At 37.7% G+C, this 23,109-nt stretch overlaps 1 protein-coding gene across 7 annotated transcripts; it reads left to right on the top strand.

The window, feature by feature from the left end:
• The first annotated feature begins 1,028 nt into the window (after nucleotides 1–1,028).
• Nucleotides 1,029–22,178, top strand: LOC114391647 (arginine/serine-rich coiled-coil protein 2-like). 7 transcript variants are annotated; one of them, XM_028352642.1, is made up of 8 exons: nucleotides 1,029–1,220; nucleotides 1,503–1,558; nucleotides 1,712–1,854; nucleotides 4,964–5,809; nucleotides 5,900–6,037; nucleotides 6,516–6,607; nucleotides 21,536–21,604; nucleotides 21,700–21,900. In XM_028352642.1, exons 3-8 carry the CDS (start codon nucleotides 1,719–1,721, stop codon nucleotides 21,766–21,768), a joined length of 1,350 nt encoding a protein of 449 aa, XP_028208443.1. In that variant the 5' UTR covers nucleotides 1,029–1,220; nucleotides 1,503–1,558; nucleotides 1,712–1,718; the 3' UTR covers nucleotides 21,769–21,900. The 7 variants fall into 7 exon arrangements, with proteins under 7 accessions (XP_028208443.1, XP_028208454.1, XP_028208449.1 ...); XM_028352653.1 differs by having other exon boundaries at nucleotides 1,030–1,220; nucleotides 21,733–21,900; XM_028352648.1 differs by having other exon boundaries at nucleotides 1,030–1,220; nucleotides 21,727–21,900.
• The last annotated feature ends 931 nt before the right edge of the window (nucleotides 22,179–23,109 follow it).

Genomic DNA, 23,109 nt, shown 5'->3' with positions numbered 1-23,109 from the left:
TTCAATAGATTTTGGCTCTACTTGGGATACAAAAGCCACATATCTAAAATTTTCAAAAAAGCTATGAGTGGTTACCCATTTGTTTATATCACTATTATGTTGTCAAGTGATAAGTCCCTAGAGGTTCTCCATTCTTTGGGTAGCTTCTTAAGGTTGTGTATAAAATTTTAACTTTTTTCTAATAAAGGTTGGGTCATAGAGATCAACTAATGACCCATTGGTTCAACCATTGACCGAGTGACCAAATGCCTTGACCATATCAATCATCAATTCGATTTTGAAAATTATGGGTGGTGGTGGGATGAAATAGTGACAACAATGGTGACAATAACGATGGAGGAGGCGATGAAATGGTGGTGATGGTGGTGAGAGTAGCATTGGAATGATGGTGGTGATGATGTGATGGCGACGCTGACAGTGGTAGTGCCGATAACTATGGTGGAATGATGGTGGTGGTGGAGTGAAATAGTGATAACGACAACAACAACACGATGGAGACAACAAAATAGTGGTGATGGTGGCACTAGAGGCAATGGTGAGGGCAGGGCGGGGAAAGTGGTGGTGGTGATGGTGATAATGATGGTTAAAATGTATTTTTTAAAACTAAAATCAAATTTATATAACCTTTTTTCTTGGTTTTGATAATAATTGTAAAATATTTTTGAAATTGAGTTAAAAATCAATTAAGATCTATTTTTACTGAGTGCGTTTTGTTTTAAAAATTACATATCGAAAATCATAAACTAACCATCATCATGAAGGGACCTTAGTTTATTAATTATTATATTAATAGTTATTATATTAAAATATATTTGATGTTGTTCCACAAATAAAATTATTAAAATTTATCTAAATCATTTAATATTTATTATAATAATATTAAATTGATGCATTAAATTAAACCTACAAATTTTATTTTGGTGGAAATTTAACCTGTAGAATGCATGAATTAAAATATTAACCAGGTATGGTTAAAAATTAAAAAATATCATTTTTGGGGGTGAAATATCTATCGCCGCTCAGGTCTCTTCTTTCCGATTTTTTCTCTTTTTATTTTAAAGGCGCAACGCTCTTCTTCATTCAAACGAACTGAAACGACATATTGCAGAATCAATCAAGGGTTTCGTGGCTTCCTGCGCATCTATTCATTCTCTCTGCTTTCAATTACAAGCACCAAAATTCCGACGAATCAGTCATCTTCCGAAACCTCGCAGTAGCTGGTTCCGTTTCTTTCTCTTTACGTTTTTCTGACCATGAAATTTGATGCTTGCCTTGTTTACATTTAATCTTTGGATTATATTTATTTTTTCTTCGTTTGCTTGATTACTTAGGAAAACCCAGAGAACTGAAGCGATTAACTCTTTCATTTTATTTAAAAAATTCGAAGCGGTGCTGAATTTCTGGATTGTTTTTCTTAATTTGAATCTTTCATTTTTGCTATTCAAAAGCTAACAGTTCCATTTATTTATATGTATTTTAATTTTGCTGTGTTGTTGAAATAGTGAAGCCGAAAAATTGATACCCTCGATGTCAGTAGGACTAGCCCTTGGTTGAAGAGGTTGGCATTAATTTATTTACGAGTCTGTTTAATAGGCACTGTAACTGCTAGCTAGACCCCTAATTTCTGTCTATTTCTGAAATTTTGCACTAGTCTTTTGCCTTGTCTTTTTGCACTAGTCTTTTCTTACCGACTGTGTTTGTGCAATTACAGGCTTAGCATGATGGATTCAAACTCACCGTTTCTGCCTCATTGCAATTCTGATACAAAAAATGCATTTCGCAAGCCTTCTGGTGATGCAGCTAATAGGAATTATCGGCGTCGGTCACCTGTTGAAGGATCACCCTCACCTGATGGTTGGGATCTTTTAAGCTGTTGATCTTATTTCTTTTTAAAGTTACAATGGTATTTGATGCTTATTTGCAACCAATATTGGTAATTTGGCATTTGAAACTTAATATATGGTGTTCATTCTTGGTACTTATTGTGATGGAAATTAGATAGGTGGTACTTTTAATATCTTTTATCACTGACCAAATTATCTAATTTATGGGAATACTAGACTGTTGGATAGCTGCCTTAATTGTGGCCAGTCACCCTTAGCCTGCCTTAGCTGTGGCCTCTTTGGGAGCTGATGCCTTAATTGCAGTCTCAAGGGTGCTAATTTAGTCCCACATTGGCTAGAGATATGAATCTAATAGAGCTTATAAAGCTTGGGCAGTCCTCTCCTTACAAACCGATTTTGTGGGGTTGAGTTATGCACTTATGCCCTAAGACTAATTTCTAAGATAGACTCAAGGTTGATTCACTGTGTTTTCTGACTTGACAGCAGTTCCCTATGCATCTTAGAAAACTGATACTGTGTTGTATGATTGTTATTAGCATAAGAGGGGAATGGGGTTTCTGTTTAGAAAATTTTAAAACACTTGCGCTATTTTAATTGACTAATAGCTTATGTATTCTATTTCTTTTTCCTATCTATGTGGTCAGTGTTTTTGGAGAATATTTTAGCTGGTATGCCATGAATTTTAATTCCCCTATAGATGGAATAGTTTTTTCTCTTATTAAGGTAGGGATACACAGTTATACACTCAATTGTTAGAATGTATGTTTAGAAATTAGAAGCATAAATCCTAACAGGAATTATGCACTTGTAATCTTATATGATGTTGTGGCATGAGTTATAGTTCTAAATTTGAAGGACCGAACTTCATTTATTCTTAATTGGAAATCTGATTTTTAGTCTTCTTGGGGGTGTTTGTTTCGTCGACTAAATTATATTCTTGGGAATGATATTTATGGGAGTGATGCTCTTGGGAATATTATTCCCGTTAAAGACGTTTGGCAACCACTTATAATTCCTTGGAATATTTTTAAATTTATTTCAATTAAAATAAAAATATTAAAAAGAAAAAGATAGAAGAAAGGGAAAGTGGAAAGTCATGTTAGAAAATAACTTCCATTTCCATGAGAATATAAGATTCCCACCCTTTTTACATGGGAGTAGAAAGAGGGGAAACATGTGTAATATGGATTCTTGTAATAAATAATGCCTGAGAATATTTTTTTTTAACTTGTACCAAACATGGGAATGTTACATTTCCAGGCTCACACTCCCGGGAATAATTTTGTAAAACTTGAAATAAAAGCACCCTAAGTATGGTTGAATAGAAATTTTTGTAATTAGTTTTGTTAGCCAGAAATTGTGATTAGACTAATTTTTAAAAAGATACTTATATTATCCATTTGGTTTAGCCTATAATTTTTATATTTTCTCTACAAGTAAATTGGAATGGTACTACATCTGCATGTTCTTGCATATTTTAAATGTTGTAGGATAGGAATGATTAGGTAATCCAGTACAAAGTAGTTAATAGTTTCTCAGCTATTGTGCGCCACCATTTTTTTTTTTTTTTTGATCAGCCAAAAATATAATATATTCATTAATGAGTACCAGAGGTACTATAACAGTACATACTTTTTAAAAATGCAATTCGTAGCTGACTCACTAGCAGACCTAGTGATTACACAAACTGATAAATACTACAATCAGGTAATAAAACAGAACTGTGCGCCACCATGGTTTGTGGGGCTGTGTTTCACCATTGTGGCATGTAGATTGGAATGCCACAATGGCTCTCAGTCATGTCTCAAATAGCAATGCCACATTTCTGGCTAGAAACCATTGTTACTGGCCCAAATCCATTCTCCATCTGGCTGTAACAACTTATTTTGATATTTTCTTTTTTTGCCCTTGGATGAAGAATCTGTCCCGCTGAGTTGAACCTGAAGTCTTGTTACCAGCCTTTACTCCTTTGGTCCTTTTCATATTTGGTTCAGATCCCATCCTAAATTTTGGAGCCATATTTCTTTTATCCTTTCTGTTTTGGGTGCAATTTGTTTTTTCTTTATATCTTTTTTTTGGAGTAGTGGTGGTGGTAGTGATAATGATGTGATCAGTGTTGTTAAATGGCGGCCATGGCGGCGCCATGGCGGTTTTCCGTGGCGGATTTTCGAAAAAACGCCAACCCTTTTATCCTTTGGCGGTTTTCCGTGGCGGATATTATCTGCACCAAATCCTACTTGTGGCATTTTGCTCCCTCATGGGCAAACTTGCAAAACAAATTGATCTTCCTAATTTCCCTCTTCCAAAACTACCCTCAAACGTAATCCTCAAGGTATGTTGGCTTCACCACCTTCCTCTTGCTCCTGGTCTCTTCTCCCTTCTGCACCCTTGCTGTTGGTGCTTCCTCTGTTAGCTGCATTTTCGTATCACTAGTTGTGTGACCTGACATGCTCTGTGTGCCCAACCTGCTGTGCAAGAATTGCACAATATGGCTCTGAATTGCAATTCCTCCAATATAGAAGCGATTCACATGATTCAGCAAATGATTCAAGGTCAAAAGCCATTGTGATATGTATCGAACTGAAGATTTTGTATCAAATCAGGATACAGTGGTTCCTATTGTCTCTTTTATCTTATTGTTTTTGTTTTTTCTTCTGAAAAGCCAAATTTTCTTCTATTTTCATAGTCACATAAAGGTTTACTATTCATATTGGTTAATTTTTTTAGTGCGTGTTTGGAGTTTGGACACGCCAAAATGCATATATACTAATAAAATCACATTAATTACCTTCAGTTCCGTAGAAGCTGTGAATCTTTGTTTTGTTAAACACACAACGTATGAAGATGTGAAAGCAAACATGTTGTTACTAGTTCTTGTCTTATATGCATTGAATACCATTCATTGCACATTATGGCATTGCTTATTGTTTTTCAAAAAGTTTGCTTTTGGGTATGCACTAATATCAGTGTCCCTCTGCTGCGATAAGAATCTCTATGAAAGTGTTTTGCATAATATGACCCTGCAATACTGATCTTAGTGTTACAAAATTCAATGCTAAGCTATTCTACTTATGACGTAAGGTTTGAATAAATAAATTTATGCCCTTCTTTATTTGCAGCTAGTCCTAGGCATGGACATAGCTCAAGTCCAAATCTAGTGAGAGAAAATTCTGCAAGAGTCTCTCACCATTCTAGGAAGTATGATGACAGGGAACAAGACCAACAGTATGGAAGAAATCACTATGGCAGAAGCAGTGACTCTCTTAGACATTCTGATAGACAGTCATTCAAGAGTTCCTATGGTCACTCTCGGCATGATAAGTATGCAAATGAAGACAGATATCGTGAGAAGCTATTGTCTCGTTCTGGACATGAGACAAGGGATGATCATATGAGAGATGAGAGTGATAGCAGGTCAAAAAACTACCAGCGCAGTGTGGAAAAGTATTCACATGACAAATATGACAGGTCTGATCATAGAAGCAAAGAAAAACGTAGAGAAACATACTTGGAGCATCAGAAATATAAAGATATGGATTCTTCATATGATAAATCTGCATCTAGCAAGAGGCATGCACTGTATGATGAGGTGGAGAGGGAGGGGCATTCAAGGGACTGGGATGGTCGAAATGAAAGAAGAGATTCCCGCAGAAGTTCAGGGGACTACAGAAGTGACCAGGCAGTCTGTTATTCAGAGTCAAGGAACCAAAGAGATGAATCAGGTCCCCAAAGAGACTGTGGTAAATCTAGTTTAAAAGAAGGTTATAAGAGTGAACAGAAGGAGTCAAATGATCAAAACCTTCCATGGGAAGAGAAAAGAAAACATGATGATACTGAGACTGGGAAGGGTAAAGACTGGAAAACTAGACAAGCAAGCGAGCAGTGTGGTATTGAAGACAAAGAATCTTCTGGAAAGAAACTAAAGTTGTTTGATCTTGACAAGGATGACAATTATAGAAAAGATGGTATCTTTTACATATTTTTTGTACTGATGGTTGATATGATTTGTACCATTATTGGTGATTATTGTATTACTTCGTTTTCATGTATTGAAGCAGATGAAAGTAAGACTTCAAGTTCAAAGCTTTCTCACGAGAGCAAGGCAGATGTAAGGGCTGCCAAGACCAGTGGCTTTGATGGTGACAATGACCTAGATGCTGCGAAAGTTGCAGCCATGAGAGCTGCTGAATTGGGTATACTACTTATCCTGAAATTTTTGGGTTATGAACATATGTTCAGTTTTCTATGATTGATTGGATTCTGATAGATTGGAGGTTCACGATTTTAATTTTAACATTTACTGAAGGTGAATTGATGTGGGTTTGGATGTATGCCGTGGGTTTGGTTTTTTCTTTCTCCTAATAATTTGTGTTTCCAAGTCTTCAACTTTTAAGAAAAATGATTTTAGCCAAGCATCTAGACTTTGATACATGAGAATTCTCCTAATAATTTGCGTTTCCAAGTCCTCAACTTTTAAGAAAAATGATTTTAGTGAAGCATCTAGACTTTGATACATGAGAATTCTCCTAATGATTTGTGTTTCCAAGTTTTCAACTTTTAAGAAAATGATTTTAGCCAAGCATCTAGAACTTGATAGATGAGAATGAAATAGGAACTTAATTGTAGATGACAAGCAAATTGTATTCATCTGGAAATTTTGGTGCATGACAGTTAATAGGAACTTAGTTGGGGCTGGTTGCTTGACTACTGACCAAAAGAAGAAACTGTTGTGGGGTGGCAAAAGGAGTACACCTACTGAAGAGGTATTTTATATTTTTCTTTTTTTGGCTGCGTTCTTACCTTTGCATATGGTATAAAAGAGTAATTTTTTTTCTTGGAGATTGATACTTAATGATTGACCATGAAGTTGAAATGGACTATGTTAGTGTTGTAAAAATTTAAGGAGCTACATTGTGAAGGGTTTGAGATAGAAAATATCTGAGTGAGTTGTGTTAACCCCCAACACTCAGCTGTCTCTTTTATAATGTGAAAGTAGCTTATAGAGGAAGCACAAGAGGAAAAGTCTACAGCTAAGACAGCTTTATACAGCTGTCCAACACATAATAAAATAACTATTCTAACACTCCCCCTCAAGCTAAAGCTTACTAAGCTTCAGATTGTTACAAGAAAATAATTTCTTCCCAACATAACATAAATACTTGGTGATTTGTTGGTCATGGGTTCGAATCCGGAAACAGCCTCCTTGCATATGCAAGGGTAAGGTTGCGTACAATATCCCTCCCCCATACCTTCGCATAGCGAAGAGCCTCTGGGCAATGGGGTACGAAGTTTTTATAACATAAATACTTGAAATCCACTAAATGGCAATATTTTGAAGACAACTCAGGGATCTTTGTGAAGTCAGGGAATATTGCTAGAAAGGGAGAGTTGGAATATCCATCAGCCTCAGAAAATTCAAAGCAAGTTCTGACATTCTTAGAACCAAGATTTGGAAGCTTAACAATATTTTGAAGACAACTTAGGGATCATGGTGAAGTCGGGGAATATTGCTAGAAAGAGAGAGCTGGAATACCCATCAGCCTTAGAAAATTCAAAGCAAGTTCCGACTTTCTTAAAAGCAAGATTTGGAAGCTTTTAAACCAATAGTGGAGATCCAATAGGGGGCTTCAGAAGAAAAGAACAACAGAAATGGAATCTATAGGTGAAAAGATGCTAGAAAAGTTAAACAGTGACAACTCCGGCAGTGGTGGCTGACAACATGGTCAGGCTCGCCAGAAGAAGATGAGCACAATGGTGGCAGTGGGCCATAAACATCTTCGAGAAAAGATAAACATAAGAGGGCTAGCCAGATCTGAAATTCGCCAGAAAAGTTGTCGAAGACTAGGACAGCAGCGCCAATGACAGTGGTCGGCAGCAGACACTGACTGAAGCCTAGCACGGCAGCTGGCAGCGAACCACAAGCAGAGCGGGATTGACCTGCTCTGATATCAACCTTGGAAAAATTTAAGGAGCTACATTGTGAAGGGTTTGAGATAGAAAATATCTGAAATAGAGTTGTGTTAACCCTCAACACCCAGCTGTCTCTTTTATAATGTGAAAGTAGCTTACAAAGGAAACACGAGGAAAAGTCTACAGCTAAGACAACTTTATACAGCTGACATAATAAAATAACTATTCTAGCAAGTGTAATTCACATTTCTAGGCTTCTTTTTCTTTGGAAATAGTGCTTTACAATTTAGATAGTTAATGGTTCTGCAATACACTTTGAATTTATTGTGTAGGAATACTGATAGGAACCTGGTTTTTTAGAAGAAACAGAGCTATGCTCCCAGCTAAGGAAGATTTCCCCCAAGCTAATGTTGAACTATCCAGCAATCGAGAAAGATCCTTCTCTACTACCCGATTCTCTCTTTTCTAACATAATAAATGATTTCCTTCCCTCTTTCTCTCTCATCTAACCCAGGCTATAGGATTTCTTGGGCCTTCGGGAATATACCAACACGGGCTTGTGCGTACTAGTCCTAACCTTAGTAACTACCAGGTCAACAACTCCATCTTTGTATTGGGTTACTTGGGCTTCGGTACTTATCAATACCACCCTTCTGAGGAGCTGCCTTGTCCTCAATGCAAAAAGCTGGGAATTGGTATCAATGATCTAGATGCGACAAATGTTGTGGCTGAGAAGGACTAAATTTAAATGTTGCTAAAGAAAACCAATACACACTTTCACAGCAATGGTGTCTGAAAAGTTGATGGGGCATTTATGAGGACGAAAGGCATGACTAGGTACACATAATAACCTCCATGAGTCTGAAAGGAAATTTTATATTTATCTTTAACTTGGATTTGATGAAAACCAGACTTGTGGTCTATTTGGATGAAATACTAAGCTCCGTGTAACTCATCCAACATCTAATGAATCGTCAAAATTGGGTCCTTATCTAGAATGGTAACTTTGCTGTGGGCTATATAATCCACACATATGCCATGTACTATCCTTAACTGGAATTATTTGACTAGAAAATGGACTAGTATTATGTTTAATATGTCTTGTGTTCAATAGATCACGAACTGATTGTTCTCTCATTCATCTTTGTGGCAAAAGGATACTGATATGATCTCACATTCACTGGATTTTCTCCTGCTTGTAATACTATTTGCACGATCGTGGTCTCTTATGAGAAGCAAACCTCTTGGCCTTCGAAAGATCTGTTGAAAGTCCTGAAAAATCAATTCAAATTTCTGTAACTGTTGCTCTTGGAGTTTGTTTTACTCTACTGCTTATGTCGAATGTGAAATTTCTTCAATGTCACACTCAAGTGTCTACAAAACTTGTTGCAAGGCTGTAATTCGTGGTTGTCCCCCCAATGTTGCATCCCTTGAGGGTAACAACTTGATCATTTTAATTAAAACACATAATTTTCTTCTTCCAATTTGTCTTAGTTTCGTGCAAAGCTTCTAGCCATTCCATTCCCAAAATAAGATCAAGACCACCCAAGTTAAGCATATACGCATCTACCTTGAATTTCACCTTGCCAACTTGAATTGTCAAATCTTCACATTTTCCTTGCAAGAACCGTTTACTGCCATCTACCTTAAATCTTCACGTTGCCGACTTGAACTGTCAAATTCCCTTGCTTTTCTAACAAGGTGCCCTAAAGAAGCCCCATTGTCATTGAGGAGAAGACTTGAAAATCCCCCTAGATATTGTTTTTTGTCACAACAAACCATCTCCCTTCTTGGTAAATGTTGTGAAGAAGGTACTGTGGTTTTCAAGTTTCTTCTTGGCTTCTTCAGGTTTCGTAGCATTAGGAAGGAAAGGTTCATTATAGTCATGGAGTTTGCCAAGATAGGTGCACATCGGGCCATTAAACCATTGTGGAGCAAAAGGGTCATGAACTCTTGGCACAATGCATAGAGGTGCTGAGTGTCATTAGTGTAGAGAGAGCTCTTGCTTCTTAACAAATCAATTCTCACATAGCATGAGGGTGAAAAATCAGTTTGATAGAATGGTGAATGGTGGATTTGATGACTGCACAATTGGGCGTCAATCTTTTGCCACTTAGCACGTTCAGCTTCTGGTACAGAATCAAACAGTAGAAGTAAGGTGGTCTTTGTACCCTAGACCACTAATCCAAAGGAGAATGTCGGAAGCCCATGTAGAGTAATTGGAATCGTCCAACTTGTCCATGGAGTGTTATTGAATTTGTATACAAACTGTCTTGGATGACCACACAAAGCCTTTATTTACAAGGGGTTTTGAAAAAGATTTCACAATCCATTTTAACCAATGGTCAAGTAGTATTAGTCAAGGTTTTTGTATCAGTAGAGGCTAGAATAGTATGCAGGGCAACATATGTATATTTAATTTATTCCTTACTTTGGTTCTCCTTTAGACTAGGACTGTCTGACTGTGGAACCAGCAGTAAGGTCTAATATATATGTATATCAGTACCTCTGGTACTGCATTTTATCTATCTAATATATTATCTTTGTCGATAAAAAAAAAAGCCTTTATTTATAATGAGCAAATGGGATCAATATTGATTACATTGGATGAATCTAATAATGGGAGTAATAAGGAATAAATCCCTAATTTCTATCTATAATAATAAATAAGAGAATGTTAAGTAATCTAACACTCCCCCTCAAGCTGGAGCATATATGTGATATGAACCAAGCTTGTTACAAATGTGGTAAACCTATTAGAAAGGAAAGGCGGTTCTAGCCGTGTGGTCGTGCTGAATAAATGATGGCTCGACACCAGTCAATGGAGGCCCACAGTTTTGACGGGTACGGTTCACCTGTGAAAAGAGCACGCATTGAAAGCGTGAGATGCATGTGCATAGGGGCACGTGTGGCAGCAGATGGTGGTGCGGTTGCGGCATCTGGGTCATCAAAGACAGGCATCGATAGTTGTAGGTAGGCATCGACGAAAGGGCGTTGGGAAGGCTGCCAAACAAGGGCAGAGGCACAATGCAGTTCTGTTCACTGTGATAAGGGCTTGTGCAACTAAAAGACATGTGTGAGAATGCATAGGTGGTTCTTCAAAATGCCGTCAATGGTGCAGCATAGATCAGCAGAAAGAAGATCCACGGGTTATTCACTAGAAAGGTCATGGAGCTTCGGCCGTGGCCATTGCTAGTGGACAGAAAAGCTTAAACTAGTTATTGAAAAGAAATGGCGAGCGAAGGGCCCACCGAGGACAATGGGTCCCCGGTGAGACACGACTTTTGTGATACCTCACCCAAAAATAAGAACAATCTGCTCTAATACCATATTGAATTTGTATAGAAACTGTGTGCCTTGGACGAGCACACAAAGCCTTTATTTATAAGGAGAAAATAAGATCAATATTGATTACATAGGATCAATCTAATAATGAGAGTAATAAGGAATAAATCCCTAATTGCTATCTAATAATAAATAAGAGAATATTATGTAATCTAACAAGTGTGAAGTTTGAAAGTAGGGCCTCAAGTTTAGATGTTTTAGTGGCTCCGGAAGATGCAATCAGACACACGAACAGAACCTGCAACAACAAAGAACGATAAGGCGGAAGTCTAGATTACAAAGGGGGTGCAAGCACTGCAACTCTGATTGCCCCCAAACTCCAGGGATTGGGTCGCTAGGAGGGGGCGTCGTTGGCGTGAAAAATGCTGCCTGAACAGAGACTACACGTGCTGACAGTGCACGTCTAAGCATGTCTGTTTGGCGTGTGGAAAAAACACGCATAAGGCCGTGCCTGTGACCGGAAAAGGACGCCATCAACGGCGTTCTTTAGATTGGCAAACACTGATCCTTACGATGGTTTCGGTGCCAGAAAAGTTGTTGGATGGCGGGTGGTTCGTCGGAAATGTCTTAAGGGATAGTGGCGACAAACAGAAATTCGAACTGGAGACATAAAGCTCATGGTTCGCGGAAAATTTTTTCTTTGGGGACATTGGGTCCTCTGGGCAAGCACGTTTTTAGAGGTTGCCTTTCTAAGAGGCTCTAGATACCTTGTAGAAAGGCAGAAAACACCATGTGTCTAGAGACCTCTCAGATGCCAGTTTATATAGTATTATTGTATTGATTACAAATAAATAGAGGAGATAACATTTCGTCTAAATCAAAGATACAGTTTCCATATAACATTAAAAGGAAAGATTATTGCTTGATATTCAACAGCCTCTATGTAGATAAACTACTGGTCATTGGCAGCAATGCAACAGAAATTGATAAGTTTAAAAGGAGAATAATGTTGTAGTTTGAGATGACAAATTTTGGATTACTGTCCTATTTTTTGGGGATGGAATTTGTCACTACAAATGATGGAATTTTCATGCATCAAAGGAGGTATGCAATTGAAATATTGAAAAGATTTCACATGCTGGATTGTAATTCTTCCCAAACACCGGTTGATTATAGTACAAAGTTAAAGAAGGAAATGACAATGTAGTTGATGTAACCTTGTACAAATTGTTGGTTCATTGAGATTTTGTGCAGCTGCAAACCTGACATAACTTATGGAGTGGGTTTGATTAGCTGATTTATGGATCATCCAAGGCTTTTTCACTTGCTTGCAACTATGAGGATATTGAGATGTGTGAAAGGCACTTTGGGCTATAAGTTGTTTTCAAACCATGGCAGAAATGTGACTGGTGAAGTATTTGGCTACTGATTAAGATTATTGTGGTGATAAAAGTGACAGAAAAAGTACAGCAGGGTATGTGTTGGAGCTCTTGGTGGTGTTCTAAGGAGGAGTCAATGGTGGCATTGTCCTCATGTGAGGCTGGATACATTGTAACTTCAATGGGAGCTTGTCAAGGCTTGTGGTTTGAGGATTTGATGTCAAAATCGAAGATTAGAAGAGGAGACTATGAAGATGCTAATAGACAACAAGTCAGTCAACTTTGGTTAAACATCCTGTTGCTCATGAAGCTAGAGTTGAAATACCCTATTACTAATGAATAGGTGACTGATATTTTAACAAAGCCTCTTAAGATTGTCTGGTTCAAGTTGAATAGTATTAGAGTATGTACTTGTACAACTGTGAAAATAGTTTTGTAAAATGATTTTAAGGGCTGTTAGCTTCTGCTAACAGCACCCCTCTAGAGTTAGATAGCAGATTATATGTTTGTAAGGGCTGTTAACTTCGACTAACTGCTCCTCACTAGGATTAGGAAATCAGAGTCTGTTAGTGTTGTAACTAACTCTAACTAACTTTTCAGATCACAATAATAGCAGTTACACTTTTCTCTAGTTTTCTCTCATTTCTTTTCTTAGTTTATCGAGTATGGTATCTAGAGCCTTTTTTCGTAATCATTGCCCCTTTGCAAGTTCTAGATCAGTGCTTTCATGGCTTCTGCTCCTTCGAACCTCGTTTCTTAGTCGTTCCCAAACTCCATTGCTGAAAAACTTGATGACTTAAACTATCTTCACTGACGTTAAAATGTAGAACTAGTTATTAAATCACACAAGTTACAACGTTTCGTCGTCAATCCCATCGTTCCACCTCTCTATCTCACGAAGGACGATCGAATTTCTGATCATGTGAACCCTGACTATGAAACTTGGGAGGTTCAAGATCAAACGCCCCTTGTTTGGCTTCAATCTACACTTTCAAAATCCGTACTATTGTGCGCTCTTGGCTCTAATCATTCCTATCAAGTTTGGGAGAAGATTCATGAGTACTTTAGCCTCCATACAAAGTCTCGTGCTCGACAACTTTGCACTGCGATGCGCGCAGTTACACTTGACGGAAAATCGATTGATGAGTACTTGCGCAAAATCAAAGGATATGTTAATGAACTTGCAGGCGTCAGAGTGCCTGTTCGTCACGAGGAGTATGTTGATGCGCTTCTTGAAGGACTGTCGTCAGATTAGACGTTGATAATCTCTGTAATCGAGAGTAAGAAGTGCACTCCATCCGTCACAGAGATAGAAGCTTTACTCTTATGGTCACGAAACTCGTCTTATGTGCTACAACAGAGATGCACAAGTGATAAGCTTTGCGTCCTTTGATTACACTCAAGGCTATTTGCAACAAAAACTTGTATAAAACTGGTGATTCTGATGGTTCTCGAAGTTCATATGGCCGTGGTGGTGGTCGTGGTGATTCCAGTGTCAAATTTGTCTTAAATATGGACATACTGCCAATGTTTTCCATTTTAGGTCTGATATGAATTTTCAGTCCATGAGTCTCTCACCTTCTTTGATCCTACCACATTCCAACTCATTCCTTACTCCACTAGTTCAGCCAGAGCCTTCAATACCTGGGTTAATCCCAATTCCAAACCTGTTGTTCCAGTTCCCAACCAACCCAGTGCTATACTCAAATTTCTCCTCTCATGGGAATGGTCCTGCTGGCTCTACGTGGATTCCAGACTCTGGAGCCAATTTTCATGTGACTGGTGACTCAGAGAATATTAAACAATTCCCTCATTTTGATGGACCTGATTAGATTTTCATAGGCAATGGTTAATGTTTAAATATCTCTAATACTGGTTCCTCATCCTTTGTGTTCCCTAATGATGTTGGCATAACATTTAAACTTCACAAATTATTACATGTTCCTTCAATTTCGAAAAATTTGTTAAGTGCGAGTCAATTTGTCAAAGATAACTTTGTTTTCTTTGAATTTCATCCTCACTTATGTCTTGCGAAATCTTAGGAGACCAACAAGGTTCTTCTTCAAGGAGTTGTTGGTGCTGATGGACCTTACTCCTTTCATAATCTCAAGTTTCAAGCCAACTCTCCTCTGCTGTTGTCTAGCTCAACCTCTGTTTCAAATACTGACTTCCCTAGTTCAGCTGCTACTGTTAATAATAATTCTAGTGTAGTTTCCAATTCTGTTGTTTCTTCTTCTAGTATTGCTAATCTCTGGCATGCTAAGTTAGGCCACCCTAATGGTCATGTAATGAAAATCATCTTCACTGATTGTAACATTTCTCCATCGAATAAAAATTTCACAGGTTTCTGTTCTTCTTGCTGTATGGGCAAATCTCATAGATTACCATCTCACAATTCTGTTTCTGTTTACTCCCCTTTAGAGCTTATTTTTACAAATTTGTGGGGACCTTCTCATGTCACTTCATATGCTGGTCATAAATATTATGTGTCCTTTATTGATGCCTTCTCTAGGTACAACTGGATATGCTGGTCTTTAGTGAATCTTGAAACAAGGCTTTCTTTGTTGAAGCAATCTTGAATTATTCTTGAAGCAAATGCTTATCATTTGAAGCAGCCTTGTTAGATTTTTCTTTGACATCATCAAAATTATGTATGCATACATTCACATCAAATACTGACTTCCCTAGTTCAGCTGCTACTGTTAATAATAATTCTAGTGTAGTTTCCAATTCTGTTGTTTCTTCTTCTAGTATTGCTAATCTCTGGCATGCTAGGTTAGGCCACCCTAATGGTCATGTAATGAAAATCATCTTCACTCATTGTAACATTTCTCCATCGAATAAAAATTTCACAGGTTTTTGTTCTTCCTGCTGTATGGGCAAATCTCATAGATTACCATATCACAATTCTGTTTCTGTTTACTCCCCTTTAGAGCTTAATTTTACAAATTTGTGGGGACCTTCTCATGTCACTTCATATGCTGGTCATAAATATTATGTGTCCTTTATTGATGCCTTCTCTAGGTACAACTGGATATTTCCTATTAAGTCCAAGGCTGAAATTATTTCTGTTTTTCAAGCTTTCAAGTCTATGGTTGAACTGCAGCTTAATACCAAAATCAAGAGTATTCAATCTGATTGGGCGGGTGAATACAAACCTTTCTATACTCTTCTAGCCTCCTATGGCATCTTTCACAGACTAATCAGCCCCCACACTCATCGCCAAAATGGTGTGGTTGAAAGAAAACACGGACATATAGTTGACTTGGGCCTCACATTGTTGCATCATGCCTCTTTACCCTTTCAGTTTTGGGATTATGCCTTCACTACAGTTGTCTATCTGATTAACAGGCTTCCCACTGCTTCCCTCAACTTTGCTGTCCCTTTTGTTACCTTGTTTAATAAGGATCCTGATTATCATTTTCTTAAAACCTTTGGCTGTGCCTGTTTTCCTTTACTTAGACCATACCATACACACAAACTGAATTTTCGATCTCAGGAATGCTTATTTTTGGGGTATTCCTCTTCCTACAAATGTTACAAATGTTTGTCCTCATCTGGCAGAATTTACATTTCCAAAGATGTTTTGTTTAATGAATTAAGGTTTTCCTATTTTGATCTGTTTCCCTCTTCCTCTAAACCCATTAAAAATCTTGATTCCTACTTCAGTCTCAATCCCAACCTTTCTCTACCTTTTGCTACTTCTACGCCTCAGTCCTCTCAAATGTCACCCTCTAATTCAGCCTTTGTTCCTCTTGTTCCCCCTGGTTTTTCTCCTATACCAGCTCATTCCCCCGTCACCTCTATGTATGTGCCTCATCCATCCCCTTCCTTTGAACCTATCTCTATTCAGCCTCAAGTTACAGAGTCTACTACCCCTGGTGCATCCACTTCAGAGTCTGTTTCAGCACCTAGTTCTATACCAGTGAATACACACCCTATGCAAAGAAGGTCTAAATTTGGAATTCACAATCCTAAACTACATCCTTCTTTATTTCTTACCCATTTTGAACCTAAAACCGTGAAACAAGTGCTAGAAAATACAGATTGGCCTGCTGCTATGCAGCAAGAGTATGATGCCTTTTTGAAGAATAAAACTTGGGACTTAGTTCCCTTTCCTCCTAATAGACAAACCATTGGTTGTAAATGGGTTTTCAGGGTAAAGGAAAATGCTGATGGTTCTATTAACAGGTTCAAAGCAAGATTGGTAGCCAAGGGATTTCATCAGATTCATGGTTTTGATTGTCATGAGACATTTTCTTCTGTGATCAAGCCTGTCACTATTCGAATTGTTCTCACTCTTGCTCTGTACCGTGGGTGGCAATTGATTTAGCTTGATGTGAATAATGCTTTCCTGAATGGGTCTCTTGAAGAGTCTGTTTTTATGATACAACCTCCTAGTTTTGAAGTTGCAGATAAGTCTTTAGTCTGCAAGCTCAACAAAACTCTCTATGGCTTGAAACAGGCCCCAAGGCAATGGTTTGACAGGCTGAAATCTACACTGTTGCAGTTTGATTTTGTTGGGAGCAAGAGTGATTCCTCCCTATTTATCTATTGGCAACAAATGCATATTGTTTACCTTCTAGTCTATGTGGATGATATAATCCTCACAGGTAGCTTGACCTCTAATTCAGCAGCTCACAAACAAACTACACATTGCATTCTCTCTCAAGCAACTTGGTCATTTGGATTATTTCTTGGGTCTGGAGATCAAGTACCTATCCAATAATTCTATCCTGATGACTCAAAGTAAATACATTCGTGACTTACTTCTCAAAACTCACATGGCTGAGGCTCATTCTATTTCTTCTCCCATGGTCTTCAACTGCAAGTTATCTCGATATGGTGTTGATGTTTTTCATGATCCAACTCTATATAGATCTGTGGTTGGTGCATTACAATATGCTACCCTTAATAGACTCGACATCAGCTTTGCTGTCAATAAAGTTTGTCAATTTATGGCTGCCCCTCTAGACTCTCACTGGGCAGTGGTGAAAAGAATCTGAAGATATCTCAAGGGCACTTTTTTTCATGGCCTACTTCTATTACAAAGCCCTTGGTTATTCGTGCATTCTGTGATGCTGACTGGGCATCAGATGTGGATGACAAGCACTCCACCTCAAGGGAAATTATATTTCTTGGTCCAAACTTAATATCTTGGTGGTCTTTGAAACAAAAAGTTATTGTCAGGTCCAGTACTGAAGCTGAATATCGCAACATAGCTCAAACTTTCACTGAGTTAACTTGCATTCATGCTCTACTAATAGAATTACAAGTTCCATTCACTACTGTGATCTTTTGTGATAATCAGATTGCTGTTTCTATTACTCACATCTCTGTATTTCACAGTCCTACAAAACACATGGAAATTGATGTCTTCTTCGTAAGAGAAAAGATTCTGGCCAAGCAGCTCTCTATTGTTCATATTCCAGCTCTGGATCAGTGGGCTGATGTACTAACAAAGCCTCTTTCTGTGTCAAGATTTCAAGTTCTTAGAAGGCAAACTCAATGTGAAGAGTGTTTCTTCTGAAAACTCTTTCCCTTGAGTTTGAGGGGGGGGTATTAGAGTATGTACTTGTACAACTGTCAAAACAGTTTTGTAAAATGATTGTAAGGGCTGTTAGCTTTTGCTAACAACACCCCTCTAGTGTTAGTTAGATAGCAGATTATATGTTTGTAAGGGCTGTTAGCTTCGACTAACTGCACCTCACTAGGATTAGGAAATCAGAGTCCGTTAGTGTTAGTTTAGAGGGGAAGAGGTCTATATATATCTCTGTTGTAACCAACTCTAACAAACTTTTCAGATCACAATAATAACGTTACACTTTTCTCTAGTTTTTTCTCATTTCTCTTCTCAGTTTATCAAATAGAGACATGATATAAGTGCAATCTATTACTAATCTAAATTAAGGGGGAGAGTTGCAGATAATTCAGTTAGTGATTATATGTTAGGTAGTTAGTGGGTTGTTAATTAACTACTTGTAACTTAGTACTATAAATATGGATGCCCAATGTGATACACAAAAATGAGAAATAAAAATTCAGATTCAATACCCATCTCTCCCTTTTCTTCTGTGTTGTGAGTGTGTATTCTAACATTGGGTTTGACAATCTGGACAATTTTCAAATTGCATGTCAAGCTGAAATGGTATAGTAATTTTATCACTTTCAATTGTAGTCTCCCAACTCTCCGCTCTCATCAATGACAACATCTCTTCTCAACACTATCATTTTACTAATAGGGTTGTATAGTTTGTATGCACCAATTGAATATGAATACCCTAGAGATACCACTGGCTCTCCCTTATCATCCAACTTCTTTTTTTCTTTCATTTGGTGCATGTCTAAAGCAAAGACAACCAGATACTTAAAGCTGACTTACTCGAGTTTTCTTCCTGTTAGGAGTCACATAATATATGTTCTTAGTCGGACTTTTATTTAGAACATAGGCTGTTGTAAATACAACTTCACTTACGTTTAAGCATACATATAACCATGTTCATCAAGGTTCTATTCCTCCTTTCAGCCTTTCCATGATGTTGAGGTGTATCATAGCAGTAACTTAATGTATTAATCCATCCTTATCCCTATAGGAGTGAAAATCATTTGAGGTGTATTCACCACCCTCATGTTTTAAGAGGACTTTGATGGATCGACCACACTGCTTCTCCACCATTGCATTGAACCTTCTAAACACCTCAAATGCTTTTCCTTTTCTTTTAATCAAATATACCCATTAGCTTCCTAGTAAGGTCAGGAAAGGAAATGAAATAGTGATTACCTCCAAGTGAAATTGACTCCATTTGGACCACACATATTTGGGTAGACCATTTCGAGTGGTGCTTTTGTTGCTAGAATACTTGAATGTTGCTCTAGGGTCAAGTTTACTTTGATTTGGTTCCTGGGTATGCACCAAAACAATACATCCAAACATTAGGTAAAGTGCATGAGAGTTATTATTTGGGAAAGTTGTGAAAACATCAAAAGGAATTTTGATGTTCAAAACTTTGCTAGGCATTCTATTGATAAAAAAATGTTTCTGTTAAGTTTTGTGCCATGCTTTGAAGTAGCAAGTTTTGCAGAACTTCAAGTTTATGCTTAATTTTTCTTTCAGCCACTCCGTTTGTTATAGAATGTCAACAGAAGAGCTTTGATGAATGATCCTAACATAATATAGAGAATTCTAGAATGTTATAGATGAAGGTACAGTGAGCAACAGTGCAGTAGGCTACAATTATAGAGGTGCTACATCTGTTTTCCATCTGTTGAGAATTAGAAATATTTAATATATAGATTTGATTAGGATCTGATTTAGGGGAAACTTAATCTCTAATTATGTGTAATTATTACTATCAATCTATATAAATGAGCATCCGCTGTGTACTCTGACCCACAGTTTCCAGACAAATATCCCTCTGTTTTCTCTCATTTTCCTGGTATCCAGAGCCTGCCTGAGGGATAATGAAAATCATGCTCCACCGGGCCAACTCGTGGCACCTTTTCTGGCAAACTTCTTTCACTGTTTCCGCGTTCCGGTGGACCTCTCTACTTGTTGCCCTTCTTTCAACAACCTATTTCCACATTCCAGTGAACCTTTTATGCTCGTCACACTTATTCCAGCGACCTGTTTCTGCAACTCTGGAGACCTTTCCAGCAACCATTGCCACCGCTGCTGTTGCACTCCAGCGACTTTTCCAGCTGATGAACCCACCAGCAGCAGCCCTGTCCACCGATCTACATGGTGCTGCTCATGGCATTGCAAACGGACATCAAACATGCCCTCACACACGTGTGTTCCTTGCACCAAACAGTTGTTGTGCTGATCTTATTTCTGGCACGTGACAACACGTCTGACCACTGTTTCAGCAGTGCTTTTTGTGTGGTTAATCATGGTGTACCCCCAAAGACTCATGAAGAGGTGGAGTTAATTCTTGAAGACAGATGATGCTAATTCTTGAGGACACATGATGTAATCCTTCCTCGAATCATGGTGTACCCCCAAAGACTAGCCTATCAAAGTACCAGTATTTCAAGTACCAATCCTAATCAGGCACTCCTGGACTATCTTCTTTTAACCACATGTCCAAAAAAATATTAGGACCCTACTCATTTAACATTAGGAGCCCCACAAAAATTTGGAAGAGGGAGTATTATTAGGAGTCATGATAAAGATGTTGCCATGTATGTGGCTGAAAGTTTAGTGTGTTATAGAAGTTTCCAATTTCAAGATATTAATTTAACACACACGAGTACGGTGTGGTGTCCTTTTCTCTCCCTTGCATATTGTGTATTCTTGGTTATCATTTCAGCATGCTCCTCTTAAATTTTGGAGATACTTGACAATATGGTATAGTTGTTAGCAACTTTTGAGGTCGCATAGATTCATGTTTTCTATACATTAACAAGTCTTCTTCAGTTGTGCACGTGATGTCAACCAACCTTCATCAATTTTGTCCACATGCTTTATTGTGAACGTTGAACTAGGTAAGCTCAGGCCCAGTGAGGGTAAAGTTGGTACCTATTTGAGCTACATGGATTCACTTAAGTTGAAACATTAAGTGCATGTTTGGTTAGGAAAAATTGAGGAAAAAATGGGAGTTTTTTTTCCTTCGTTTCAGAAACTCCCAGAAAACTGAAAAAATTAGTAATTTTTCCAAAATAAACTGAAACTGAACTAAACATGATTTTAGTCTGACTTAAGCTGCAATGATCTTCAATTGAATGGGATCCCTTGCGACAATTGTCTAATCTCTTGTTAACGAATGCAAGTGTTTCTTGTTAATTTATGCTAGAGGTTGATTTGTTGGTATAAGTCGTCCTATAGCATTGACCTGAAAAGTTGTCTGCCTATCTTTATTGTATATATAAAATAAAAGATTGTACATATTGCTAAAAAATGTATCTTTGGTCGAGGTTGCATGTAATAAGTGGAAGAGTAGTGGTATCCTAGGGGATGATGTATCTCTGAATGACCTCTCCCTGAGGTCGCAGGATTTGTTAGTGTTCCTGTTTTATGACATGAGAAATAGCATAGATACACATTTATTTTTGCATTTCCTACATCTTGCTACTAACAATGCAATTGCTGCTTAATAATGCTCTTGCCAAATATTGTAGTCTGGCCATCGTTGGGATACAGCTATGTTTTCTGATCGTGAGAGGCAAGAAAAATTCAACAAACTCATGGTAAGTTTTGATTGAGCCGCTGCTTTATTCTGACCCAATAATTACATGAAGGGATTTTTACTTGTATTTTTGAATGACTCACTCCACCATTGTAGTTTCTTCACAAACTAACTCAGTTTGAGTCTGAGGTTGTGCTCGTGCCTATGGCAAATTGTAGGGTATGAGAGGCGAAACAAAAGTGGAGCAGAATTTCAACAACCAAAGTAGTAATGACAGTCTCCGTGCTGAGAAGGAGAAGGAACTTCAGATGGACCTAGAGAAACAATACACTGCAGGCCTTCGACGAAGAGATGGCCGTACAGTTGGCTTAGGGCTTTAAACATTCTCACTTCTGAAAAGTTACATCCTTTGACATTTATGAGTCAAATATCACCCCATGTTTAGGGAGGAGCTTTTCGCTTGTTTGCTGTAGACATGTTTGGGAGTTCATGAATCTTAGGCGCATCACCACTTGGCATCTGGTGGGAGTTCCTGATTTAGACAGGACATGTTATTTCTATGGAATTTCTCGTGATAATATCTAAATTTTTGTTCTCCATATGAAATTGGTTTAGGTAATTTGGTTTTCTTAAAACCTGATTTGATAAACCAACCATTAGGAATGCGTTAATTTTTTCCTTACGCCACCTAAATCCAATGTATTTATTAAACTGCACAGAGATTAGTCTCAAGTAACTAGGGATGGGTAAAAGGGTCCAGGTCCTTAGACTGGCCTGCGGTCCGCCTGGATTATAGACCAATTTTTTTTAAACGGTCCATGGTTGTCATATTTTTGGATCTGCCCTGATTAACCCGTGGACTATGCGGGTTTGGCCTGTGGAATCCGCAGGTTACCCGCAGTCTGCATTAGGTTTGATTTGTGTGACCCTGATTCAATTATATTAGGTTTGATTTTTTTTTTCACTTTAACTTTCCTTTTAAAATAATAGATAAAGAAATATATCAGATAAGATAAAGATTTAAAGATAAAAATAAGAGATTTAAATTAAAAGATGATAAAGATAAAAAAGGATAAGATAAGAAAAATAAAAGATATCAGAAATGAAAGATTAAGATAAAAAAAGATAAGTGATAATATGCTAAAAGTCTTCCTTTTTGATATTTTCTCGATCTTTTTTCTTTTAATCTATCCTTTTCATATTTGCAAGGTATAAATAATAAAAATATCAATTCTTATCATTTAAGTTAAAAATAATTGTTAAATAAATATTTTTAAAGATATTTCAATATATTTTTATTATAAAAAATAGCTCACATCGTAATTAGCAGTTTTTCTCCACCACGCAGTCATACACGCACGCAAGTCATACGACTTTTTCCCTTACAAGGAAAACAAAACGCGACTCACACTCACGTAGTCACGCGACATGCCACAGCGGCATAGCCTCGACCCACCATCACTTCTCTCTCTAGAATTTGTTTTTATCCTATTTTTTATGGGACTGATTCATTGTTGTTGTACTCTTAAATGTAGAGATGGAGAAGACTCAAACTACTTCAAATAT

This window comes from Glycine soja, chromosome 2, assembly GCF_004193775.1.
Source record: "Glycine soja cultivar W05 chromosome 2, ASM419377v2, whole genome shotgun sequence".
Taxonomy (NCBI): domain Eukaryota; kingdom Viridiplantae; phylum Streptophyta; class Magnoliopsida; order Fabales; family Fabaceae; genus Glycine; species Glycine soja.
The sequence above is the reverse complement of the archived record's forward strand: the minus strand, read 5'-3'. Positions and strand labels throughout refer to the sequence as shown.

Coding starts and splice junctions, on each gene's coding strand:
- LOC114391647 (XM_028352636.1), top strand. CDS start 1,719: ATGATGGATTCAAACTCACCGTTTCTGCCTCATTGCAATTCTGATACA. Junction 6,038..6,515: donor CATGAGAGCTGCTGAATTGG/GTATACTACTTA, acceptor GGTGCATGACAG/TTAATAGGAACTTAGTTGGG. Junction 21,605..21,761: donor AAAAATTCAACAAACTCATG/GTAAGTTTTGAT, acceptor GGCAAATTGTAG/GGTATGAGAGGCGAAACAAA.